At 44.9% G+C, this 12,443-nt stretch overlaps 1 protein-coding gene across 2 annotated transcripts in view; it reads right to left on the bottom strand.

The window, feature by feature from the left end:
• Positions 1–12,443, bottom strand: part of Uvrag (UV radiation resistance associated) — a 265,993-nt gene that overhangs the window by 231,406 nt on the left and 22,144 nt on the right. For both annotated transcript variants that reach the window (XM_029479367.2, XM_021167360.3), the window contains exon 2: positions 8,763–8,880. In XM_029479367.2, coding sequence (XP_029335227.1) covers positions 8,763–8,880 — 118 coding nt within the window. The remainder of the gene's footprint in view (positions 1–8,762; positions 8,881–12,443) is intronic.

The following is a 12,443-nucleotide window of genomic DNA, read 5'->3' as shown; positions in this document are numbered from 1 at the left end:
TCCCATTTCTACTCACTCCTTTCTTTTCATGTGAACACAATGAGCGTGTTGGGGTGGGGGGGGTCCTTCAGGGGGCTGAGGTGAGGTCAGGATTCTTTCCCAATTCTCTTTAAGGCAGGATATCTCAATCAAGCCAAAACCTCCTCTACACAGCTCGTGTAGCCAGCCAGCTGGCTCTGGGGATCCATCTCTGCCTTCTGGGGCTAGATTACAGGTGGACTGCCACAGTCCCCCTGCATCCAGGTGGGTCCTGGGAATTTAAACTCCAGTTTTCATCTGTACAGCAAGTACTTTAACCTCTGACTCCCAAATCCCCCATTCCCAGTTTCTATGACTGATTCTCTCTGTTCTTCAGGCACCTCTAGAACATTCCCTCATAGGAGTGTAGAATGAAAACCAATTTAGAAACCATGTGACCCAAGCTTTATTTGTGCTTGTTGCTAACATTCTACCTCTTCAACCTCGTCAGGCCCTTTCTCAACTTGGAAAATTTGGATAACTGAAGTTCTGCAAGCATTAAAATTTCATGATTCCAGGGCTGCAGAGATGACTAAGAGCACTGACTGCTCTTCCAGAGGTCCTGAGTTCAATTCCCAGAACCCACACAGTGGCTCACAACCATCTGATTCCCTCTTCTGGTGTGTGTAAAGACAGAACACTCATATACATTAAATAAATAAATATATATATTTTTTTAAATGTTCATGATTCCATAAACCTTCATATATAGCATCAAATGTTACAAAACCGAAAAATAAAATAAAATAAAACTATGCTATTGGTCCTGATAGACATCCCCGACAACCCTCCAGTGCTCTGCAGCCACCCACCCAGATTATCTCCATGCCACTGTCAATGCAGTCCCCTGTTGCTACAGAACAGTGTCTCCCACATGTGATCCACACACTACTGGTACTTGAGATGAACTGTGGCATGATACATGGACAAAGGCCATGATTGCAATGTGTGCCTGGACACTCCATTTGTTACTGTGGGCCCAAACCCTATAACTACCATGTCCTCATCTCTCAGAACTGTGCCTGGCACAAGGACAGACACTCAGCCAATTCTGTCTTTATGAATGAACAATGACACGCCCAGGGAGCGCACTGATGTGCACCCTTGCGGGGGAGCTCTCCCTCCCCGAAGCTCTGGTGTTAAGGCATTTCCTTGTGGGCAGGCTGCCTGTGCTGCTTCACCCTCATCTCCCACACAAAGGGCACTTACTATATGTTCTGAGAACTTCTCACAACACAGTAAGTGCAGGGACAGGTTCTGCTGGAGGATTTACAGCAGGACCCAATTTTTCTAATTAAGCCAGCAATGTTTATCTTAGGTTACAGCTTTAGGCTACTTACATGCACTAGCTGAATGGTGGTTTGAGTTTTTTTTTTTTAATCGTGAATAACTGTGGTAAGTTATCTCCGGTGATTAAATGAGCAATTCCATCCTTAAAGACAGGTTTATTGGGAAGCAGCTCTCTGGTGGGCTCACTGGGCCCAAAGAACAAGGCCAGGGAGACAGAGGGAAGGGTGAAGAGAAAGAGAGAAAGAGTGTGTGCTGCAGGGACAGAGACCAAATGTCTGATTTATAAAGGAAAGCTTCTGGGGGAGGGGAAGCCTGGCCCCACAGTGGGCGGGGCGTGCCAGCCATGCCCTGTAAAGAGCAGGGACCAAGGGATGCGGGATTTATATATTTTGGTATATAAAATGTGTCCCAGGTATAAAACCCTACAGTATGGAATAAGAAAAGAAAATTCTATACTTTTAAAAGGGAACATCCTGACGTTGCTATGGATTTTAGCATCTTTCAGATAGTGCTAGAAATAAACAGTCTTTCAAAGATATATAACCTAAACGGTGTGGCTAAGAGAAGTAACCATTAGAAACAAAACTGCAAGACCCACTAGCAAATGGGTTCCATGTTAGCTATGACAGACAAGTCACTCTGACTAAACTGTGTGATCCCTTCACTTAAGGAAGACTCATTTCCCAGGCTCCCTACAACTCTAACTCTTAAACATTCATCAAACACTGCAGCCACTTACCACAGGATCCCGAGTATATCTGTCATACATGCTTGCATGCATGTATACTTTCATGCATACACACATACATACATACAAACAAACAAACAAACAAAACAAGATTTTAAAGGAGTCTCCCTGTGCCTTCATTTGTCTGGTTCTGTTGTTATTGGGATTTGTTCTTACTGACACTTTCTGTGGTCTTGGACCAAACCCAGGGCCTCACACATACAATGCCAACGCTCCCCCAGTCCAACTTTAGTCCTAGGCCTGAGGCTTTTTTTTAAACACGGTATTTTTTACTTTCTAGTTAATACATGTTATTTATTATTTACTTAACCACACTCATTTTGTTTTACTTTGTTACAAAAATGTATTGCTCTTTTTGGGGGGTGGGGGTTTTTTGGGTTTGGGTTTTGGTTTGTTTGTTGGTCTTTTTTTGGTATTTTTTCGAGACAGGGTTTCTCTGTGCAGCCCTGGCTGTCCTGGAACTCACTTTACAAACCAGGCTGGCCTCGAACTCAGAAATCCGCCTGCCTCTGCCTCCCAAGTGCTGGGATTAAAGGTGTGCGCCACCACTGCCCTGCAAGACTATAATGCTTAAAGGTGGTGAGAAACTAGGCTAGGAGCATTAGGGCCCTGTTGGAGCACTTGCCTCTCTTCAATCCCTGTGACAGACTAAAGAGATTTAAATATAAAAAGCAAAGTCAGTGAGAAGACAACAAAGGCATATTTTAATTCTTAAAAAAAAGAATTATTCAGCTTCTCCTGCAAGCACCTAAGTTCAGCAGTTCTCACAGACCAGCTCTCCACTGCAAGAGAGGAACAGGGTCATTTCTGCTAAAATGTTGAGTGCCTGACTCTGTAGATAAGCCAAACTAGGCAATTTCCCATGGCCATTAGTGATCCAAACTAGACAGGCTGACCAAAAGGATGGAGCCCAACACAAGGGCCATAGTTGCTGTGAAGAGAGAGATCAGGGGGTGTGAGCCGATCTCCAAAACACTATGCCACCATCCTGTTAGGTCTAAAGTAGCAGAACAGAAACAGAGCTTGAAAACAATCGATTCAGAATTTTAAGAATAAAATGCACGCAGCCCTCAGTCTCTCGTGTAATATTAACGACCTACGCGGGGCTGGAGAGATGGCTCAGCGGTTAAGAGCACTGACTGCTCTTCCAGAGGTCCTGAGTTCAATTCCCAGCAACCACATGGTGGCTCACAACCATCTGTAATGGGATCAGATGTCCTCTTCTGGTGTGTCTGAAGACAGCAACATTGTACTCATATGCATTAGATAAATAAATCTTTAAAACAGAAAAAAAGATTAATGACCTATGCAGTCATCAATAGTCAATTTTCATTTTGTTCCCTTCCCAGGAGAGAACAGGGCGTTGTGAGGCATAAATTAAATACTAGGTTAAAAACACCTTATGAGCCACAGTGTCTATTAATAAACTTCTACTCATTTTATTCTTTTCATGTGAATAAAGTCATAAAGTAGATCCTCAAAGGGTCCTATCAGAGCCTTATGTCCCCTTGGATCACTACATATAAGAGCTTTTCTAGATAGCCATGCCCACGCCTAAAGACAAGAACAGCCATGCTCACACCTTAATGATGAGACAGCCGTGCTCACACCTAAAGGACCAACAACGAAGAGCCTGCAGAGCGCAATGCCAATGGCCCAGGCTGGCTGGCATACTACACTCCTTCATTCAGTAAATGTTTATGAAGAGCCTCGACCTCACTCCTAAGAGGAGAAATATAAGCTCCTAAACGGCAAAACTATTTTTCACCTATCTGACTAACAAGAATTCAAGGGCTTACACTGATAAGGCTATATAGGGAAAGACACACATAAAACAATTCCCACCCAATACAATTTTGTAATACCTACCAAAACAGAACATACTTTCTCAGTGTCCCAAGAACTCCACTCCCTAGAACTTACCCTAAGGGCTGACTAACACAAAACAATGCACTAGTAAAAATTAGCCAATGCAGCAAGAGACAAAACAACCTAAAAGTCCACCGCAGGGCCAACCACAGACACCAGAGAGCAGCTATTCAATGCAAAGCCAGAAGCAGTGCATCAGAGACGCCCTCTAGGGCAGACATATAAAGTGAAAAATGCCAAGCGCACAGTATCTGCGCACACATGCCATCTGCAAGGGAACTGCTGGGAATGGAGGATGAAGATCTTAGCTTTCTTCTGTTTCTGCAAATAATTTAGGAAAGACAAACAGGAAAAAGATAGCAGCAGTTACCAGGACAGAAAGGGAAACAGCTTGATGAGACATTGATGAAAGGTAGTTTTAATATAAACCTCCACTTATGTTTTGAAACACAGACTGCATTATCTACCCCCCAAAAAATTAAACTGAAAATAAATGGAGGGAAGGGGAGGAGAGAGAAGATGCACCCGGCATCTTCTAATAACCAGAGGGTTCTGGTTCTGGTTCTGGTTATTAGAGTCAGAGTGGTTAAAGGGACATAAAAATGTCTGTTCCTATGGACCCTACTCCTACAGGAAGGAACGAGACATTAACTAAACACACCAATGCCAGGTGATTGTAAAATAACTATGGGGAAGAATTAAGAAAACAAAAAACAAAGGAACAACAACAAACAAACAAAAAGCCCAGCAACTATGAGGTCAGCACTTGTGAAAGGGTTAGTCAGCATCAGAGTGGCTCTAGAAGCATGCAGAGTAAAGGCCAGCGGGAATGTGGAAGGGCTTGCTTGCCAGCTCCGTACCTGGAGGAAGGTATTCAGGCCAAAGTGCAGACCAAGTGCAAAGCATTAGTTACAAGAAGAAAAGGAGACAGTCAAGACCCGGCATGGCTGGAGTGGAGAAAGCAGAAGGAAGGCTAGGCCTTCAGGGATCGTTTCTATAGTTCACTACCAGCAAACGCTGAAGAGCAGCAGGACGTTCTGAGCAGTGACATAGGACATAAGGATCATGGCCTTATTTGGAATGAGCTAAGAAACCACACCAGCATTTTTGGGGGACAGATAGCATGATTTTTCATTTGCAAGGAGTCTGGGTTGAAGACCAGCTGGGAGAGAGGGCATGCGTGGGCAGACAGTCTGTCTGTCAGTGGGCCTTCTGCCATCCATGCAAGGGAGGGCAGTGGCACAGAGGTACAAAGAAGCCTCCAGAAAAGTACCTGCAGAAAGGCTGGCTGGGGGAACTAGAGAGAGAAGGCGATCCACCATGGCCCTGGGTTGTAGCCCTGGAAATGGAGTTGTCATTTTCTGACAGAAAAACATAAGGTCAGTGAGCTGGCACAGCAGAGACTCAGTCTTGAATATACCAAGTTTAAGTCACCTACTGACTCCAAAGGAGACACAGAGCAGGCAACTGGATAGAGGACATGACCTCAGAGGAAAGGCCACCTGAGGATGGATCTTGGGTGAGAGCAAAGGACTGCAAGGCTCTGCCCTAATGGATTCCTGATGGCTGGTAGTCGGAAGAGGACAGGCCCTGAGCACTTCCCAGGGGAGAAAATAACTATGGCTAAAACAGACGGGGAGGCTGGCGAGCCAGCTCAGCAGCTAAGAGCACATACTGCTCTTGCAGGAGTTCACCAACCAGCCTACTCACAGCATCCACTAGTTCCAACCCCAGGAGGTCCCACACCTCCTTCTTGCCTCTGAGACACCTGCACTGCCTGGTCACACATTCCCCAGACAGATGCATGAAATTTTAAAATATAAATATTTTAAAAAATAAATAGATAAACCCTCTAGCTGGGTGTGGTGGCTCATAGCTACAGTCAAAACCCTGGGGAGAGCAGGACTACCAAGAGTTTGAGGCAAGACTGGCCTACATAGTAATGTCTTGGCCAGCCTGTGCTACAGAGAGACCTTGACTCCGAAATAAAATAAAACTACAAATTTAAAATTTCTAAGTTTAAGAGGGAACCAGGATTAAAAGTGAGCCTCCATTCACCAACACAGGCTTTGTTCCAAACATGTATCAACACTATTTTGTGTGTACAACCTTAAATGTTGACAATCTCCTATAGATAACTAAAAAGATGTATAAAAAAAAAAAAATCCCCTTATCTTCTTGGGATCTACTACGAATTCAGATGAGATAAAAGAGTAACTGAGAAGCCAACATTTCTGATATCCTTTAAAAAAAAAAAAAGCTTGTAAAACTGGGAGATTAACTAGATAGAAAAGTGGTTTAGGAAGGAGAGCCAATCAGCCTTTGTGGCTATTCTGCACCAAAGGTCACAGAAGGACCATGGCATACTGATGACTGTCATGACAGCCAACCAGATGAGGTAACGTTAACCAGGATTACTAGACGACTCTCCAGCTCCTGTGATGAGTTACAAGAGTGCAGAAAACACTTCGTCCCATCACGACTGGCTGGAGCAGAAGGATGCCTCACAAGTCACCAGCCATCTCAATGTAAAGATGAACTAACCAAAGCTCACCAGGGGAAATACGGCCCAAAGAGGTTTCTGAAGAAGTGACAGGCTCTACTGCTGTAGACTGTGGGCAACCCTGGCACTGCTGTCCCCTGTGTGCATTAATGGTCTTCTCATTGGTAACCACAAGAAAATCTAAGTACTTTCAAAAAGCTGCAATCACCAGGCCAGATGTGGTAGCCTACACCTTTAATCCCAGCACTTGGGGAGGCAGAAGGAGGCGGATCACTGTGAGTTCTGGGTCAGCATGGTCAATGCAGTGAGTTCTAAGCCGGCCAGGGGGAGAAAAAAAATTGAAGTCAGAGACAAAAGAGCAAAGACAGTCATTCTGTTTCCATCTTTACATCACAGTCACCAGCAGTCCCATGGCTGCTTTTTTAAGAAACCAGTCTAATTAACACTGCAATCCCAATAACAATGGCCACCATTTTCCAAATTGCCAGAAGACACTGAGTAAAAGGACTCTAGCCAGCTTGGGCATAGTGAGCATGGCTCTGGCAGGCCTTGCTCTTCTCCCCATCCCCTCTGCCTTGCTAAAAACCAGTAAGTTGCATTCCTAAAGCTACCACCAAGGTCTATTCCCTTATTTAGCCCCGCCCTCTACCTGACACTGACCACCAAGGTCCAGCTATCAAAGTATTGAAATCCAGCAGTCAAAAGCCCCCTGTGGCTTCCTGTATTAACATGCCCAATTAAAATTAAACACCTCATCCTAACACAGGGTTTCCCCTTGTACTTTTATAAAGCACCATTTCCCTATGAGCCAAGTCTATCGCTTCGAGATCCAGAAGTAGTACTTTGTTGTCCCAATCTTTTTTCGAAATAAGAGTTCACTTCCTCTTATTAAGGCATTCACTGCCTTTTGTTTGCATAGTCTAATAAAGGCAATTTATCAAGCATGATTCACAAAACAACCTGTCTCACCTAGTTTATAAGACATGGTTATCACTGTTGGGTCTCAAACCAGAGACAAACTGCCAAGGTACCTATTTAACCTATCAAAGTGGATGCTGGCTGCCAGGTTCTCCCTGTATCCCTCAGTCCTATTACAGGCTACCTGGCTCACACACCCCACACCCTACTCTAAGCCTTTCCAGCTGGCCTGCCCTATATATTCCAACCATTTTGGTTACCTGGCCTTTTTCCGTCTACCCTTTACCCTCCTGGCCTCTTGGTCTGGCTCTCCTCTCTCCTTGTCCTCATATGCCCCCACCCCTAGCCCCCCCCCCCCCCCCGCTCAGGGCCACGCCCACTAGGGACTCCCCCAGATGTCCTTGCCTCTGGCTGTGCTCTCCTTTTTATCTAGAATAAACCTCCTGCACCATACCTAGGAACAGCCATGTCCTTTCCTTCTTATTTCTTGATTTCATTTAATCTCCAGAAAACTTTCTTCCAAAGCATGAAGCCAGAGGCTGAGAGAGAGCAACCGAGGCAGAGCGACTGTCCTCCTGGTTTTCAATCCCAAGCCAATGGCAGGAATAACACTGCGCCCTGGTCTTCTTGCACCATGCTACCTAAGCCATGGCACCCTACCACTTCCTACTCTGTGTGAGGAAAGATGACTGTGATCTGGAATCAAACAATTGATCTCCTTTTAAACTGCCACTTCTAGAAGAATCCACAATGTAATAGATAAATAAATTGGAGGCTGGAGAGATGGCTCAGTGGTGAAGAGCACCTGTTGCTCTGGCAGAGGATTAGAGTTCAATCCCCAGCACCCACATGGTGGTTTACAACCAGCTATAATTCCAGTTCCAGGAAATCTGATGACTCTTCTGTCCTCCACGGGCACCAAGCACATGCAGGCCAAATGTAAAATAAAATAAATAAATCTAATAAAACAAAACAGAATTGGAAGAAACCAGGCTATTCTTCTGAAAATGACCCCATATACATAAATCTAAGTATGGGAAGATACAAACGTGTTTTCATAAACTTGGTCACCAGGAAGGGAAATATGTTAAAGAAATGTAAAACTAGTATAAGATACTGAACTCCCATCATCTGTTTTAAATGCTAGGGACTGGAATAGTATCCATACCATTCATGAAGGGGAAACAAACTTACTTAGCAACTGGAATAGTAACGGTAACATTAATAAAAGGGAAACAAACTTACCGAAGTAAGGCTATACCCTAGAGCACTACCCATTAGCTATGTCTCTAGCAGACATCACTTGAGATGTTTTCAGAAAGCATGACTGAGCTTTCTAGTAAGCAGTAGAAGAAGGCGCTGCAAGCTGCTCCTGTTACAAGCGTACAGACAGGACTGACCCGGAGGGTCCCTTACCTTTAAAGATTTTCTCATTATCACACAAATGAAGAGTGAAGTAGGTATCCAGAAGCTGATGGCCATTTCTATTAACAATGTTCCGAGCAGCGATGTTCCGGAGATGTCGAAGACGCCGCTAAAACATAATCACAGGTGAACAGGCATTCAGTCTTTAGTCCTCTTATGTTTGGAAAGCAGCAGTGCCAAAAAAAAACAACAAAAAAACCCAATGTTGTCCCAGGCACTTCTGGTTGAGCCCATAACATGACCCAGTCTTCTATTTATGCCTCAGCACGTCCTCCACCATACAGGAAATAAACTTTCCTCATCTCACTCAAACAGCAGTTACGAGCATGGAATGGAAACAGATAGGAAATACTTTTGCTCTGTGTATGCAGATGTCTGTGTGTGCATGTGTGGGTGTATGCAGTGGAGCTCAATGTTGAGTGTCTTCCTCAAACAATTCTTCACTTTATTCCAGGGGTCTGCCTGTCTCTATCCTCCCAGAGATGAGACTATTGAAGCACACTCCCACGGGGACACGCCACCACACCCAGCTCTTTGCACGGCTGCTGGGAACCCAAACTCATGCTCACATGGCAACCAACTAGTCCATCTTCGAGGACCCTGAAATATTTTTGAAAAGCACAAATATTATGTAAGTGAAAAACACCTGCAAAAGAGTGTTCATAGCCCCAGGACATAAACAAAATAGAAAGTTGATCCCCCTCACCCGAAAGGCTTCAGATAGTTATGATAAATGTATGCTCTGTTGCTAGTTCAGCCTAGATACCAGATCATTTGTACAACTATAAGAGGCCATAGACAAAAAAGATAGATAGATAGATAGATAGATCGATAAATAGAAGTAGTAACTCATTTATTCCAGCCAGCCTCTATCTGCTAATCAAGGCTAACTTCCTTCAGTTTCACTAACTAGGATACTTGAGTTATGTGGAGTCACTTCTTTGGGGACATAAAAGCTCCAAAGTAGAGCTTCAACAAAAACACAGAAGATAAGCTGAAGAGCTAGCCCCATCATATCAGAGCAGACTACAGTGGCAGAGTCAGGCCTGGTGGCAAATACCTACAACCCCAGCACTTAGGAGACAAGAGTCAGACAGGATCACCGCGTGTCCAAGGCCAGTCTGGTCTGCTATCAAGTTCTAGGCCAGTCAGGGTTACATCTCAGGACAGTTTCTCAAGAGAACAGAGAATGTCAGTGCCGAACTCCAAGCATATCGTGTCCACCCCTCAAAGCCAAGTCTTTGGAGACAGCAGAGGTCAGCAAGATGGCTCAGTGGATAACGTGAATGATGAACAACCCTGACAGCCTAAGTTCAGTCCCCAGGCACACGAAGGGAGGGAGGAGAGAATCAGCTCCACAAAGCTGTCCTCTGGCCTGGACACACACACACACACACACACACACACACACACTAATAAAATAATTTCTAATAGGCACCTCTGGCTCCTTGTTGAATACCCTTCCTGCCCTCCCTTCCAGCTGACCGCAGGGAGTTCCCACATTCAGCTAGGCAGGCCGTCAGCCAACAGGGTCTACATTTTCTGTCCATGTGCATGGCAACCAGGCTTTCTCCCTGTGTACAGATATGGTTCCCTGGGAAAAGGCCATTGCCTACTATGCCTCCCTAGTCCTCAAGTATGGAAAGGCTCCGTATGTTTACAAAGCTCTCGGGCTCAGGCTACTAACAACCTGAAGTGCTTTCCTTTCACGCCCTGGATCATAGCCACTTCCTGCTACCTGTTGCATTAACTCCTCCATTCAAAGCTTCTAACTGGGAGGCGGTGGGATGGCTTGGTGGTAAAGGCACTTGCTACCAAGTCTGACAATCTGAATACTGGGAACCTGTGTGCTAAAAGGAGAAAACTGACTCTCTGAAGTTGTCCTCTGCCCTCTACACGGGAGCCATAGCAGATGCAGTAAACGCACACATTTACACTGACAAGACTCATCCATTGACAACAATCACATTTCATTGACTGTATGAATGCCAATGGAAAACACTGACCAAAGTCTCTGCAGTAAAGTCCATTCATCCACCATTGTTTTTTAATATTCTGCAGGCTGACCTCTTCAAGGAACAATCCAGAGGGCTAGGGTGGTGGCTCCGTGGCAGGGCGCTGGCCCAGCATGCATAAGCTCCTGGGTTTCACCCCCAGCACTAAAATGCATAAATAAATAACTGGGGCTGTAGGGAATCACTCAGCCTACTCTACTAGCCATGAAGCTAGGAAGGGTGCAGGACCAGAGATGCTGGTTGTCATCTTCCATCACAATGCAACCTGAGAATAAAGTAGGGACAGCAGAGTCAAGGCTGAGATTTAGTCCCTCTAACACACTTGTCTTGATCATATCAACAAAATTACAATGAAAAGGGTCGGCCCATCCCTATAAATCAGTCAAAGACCTCAGCTTTGGAAGGGACTTACTATAGTAACTGTTAACTGATTTACCCAGGGCCCAGGAGTAGAGCACTTATCTGCCTAACACATCCACACCCAAGCCAAAGCCCTAGATTACATCACCGCTACCGCTACAGACAGAAAGACAGTGTTTGTTGTTGTTTTTAGTTCCACAGTGTACTGAGTAGCAAAGTACAAAGAAATCATTTGATTTGGTTTGATTTGGTTTGATTTGGTCTGATCTGGTTTTGAGCCAAGGTCTCTTTATATTAAACAGGTGGGTCTCCATCTCCTGGGCTTGGAAGATCTTCCTGCCTCAGCCTCTCAAGTTCTAAACCCACAGTCACAAGCCACCAAGCCCAGCTCAAATAAATGTTTTAAAACATCCTCATTCCCACTACGTAGTAACTTGGAACCTCAGCACAATCAGCCTAACAGAAACAGAAAGCAACGTTCAGTAGTGACATGTCCATCCCACTGCCATCTTCCCCTGCGGGCACCTGACATGGTCTGGATTCCCAGATGTAGCAGTGCCTGAAGAAGCAGAGGCATCCTTCTCCTGTGCCTCATCCCTCATCCCTAGAGGGAGTCTGAGGACCAAAGGATGATGGTTTTCATCCACCACCCCCTTTCCTATGTTCTTGTATAAAAGACTAAAGTACTGTGTGGGTCTTAAATGTGATTACTCACAAATCTCCATCATCAAACAAAGCCGCCCCACAGACAACTTTGAGGACACTCACTATAATTTGGATATGAAGTGACCCCAAAGAGGTACTTAAGGCTTGGTTCCCAGTCATATTCTAAGTGATTCTTGGATCTTTAGAAGGTAAAGCCTGGAAGAAGGTCACTGGGTCACGTCCTTAGGGGTGTCTTGTCCCTATCTCAGTTCTATCTCTCTCAGCTTCCTGTCTGTCATGAGATGAACAGCTTCTGCCACCCACCCCTGCCACCACTCACTGCTGCTGCCACACACGCCTGCCTTACAGAGGCACGTGTCTGTAATCCTTGCACTTGGTAAGTGGAGACAATCAGGAGTTTGAGACCAACATAGGCTCCATGAACCCCTACCAAAAGAAGGAGATGGAAGGACAAACAGAAGGAAAATTAGAATGCCCAGCCAGATGTTTTATCACAACAAAAACTCTAACACAATCCTCAAGTCGACAGTGATATATTTTCAAAGCAAACTTTGAGTTCAAGTTGTTTAATTTACAAAAACCATTACAGATCAACAATATACTCAACAGTCACTAATGCAAAGTCTAATGA

Source organism: Mus caroli, unplaced genomic scaffold (assembly GCF_978045245.1).
Source record: "Mus caroli unplaced genomic scaffold, Mus_caroli_1 scaffold_8, whole genome shotgun sequence".
Taxonomy (NCBI): Eukaryota; Metazoa; Chordata; class Mammalia; order Rodentia; family Muridae; genus Mus; species Mus caroli.
Note: the sequence above shows the minus strand (reverse complement) of the source record. Positions and strands in the feature narration are given on the sequence as shown.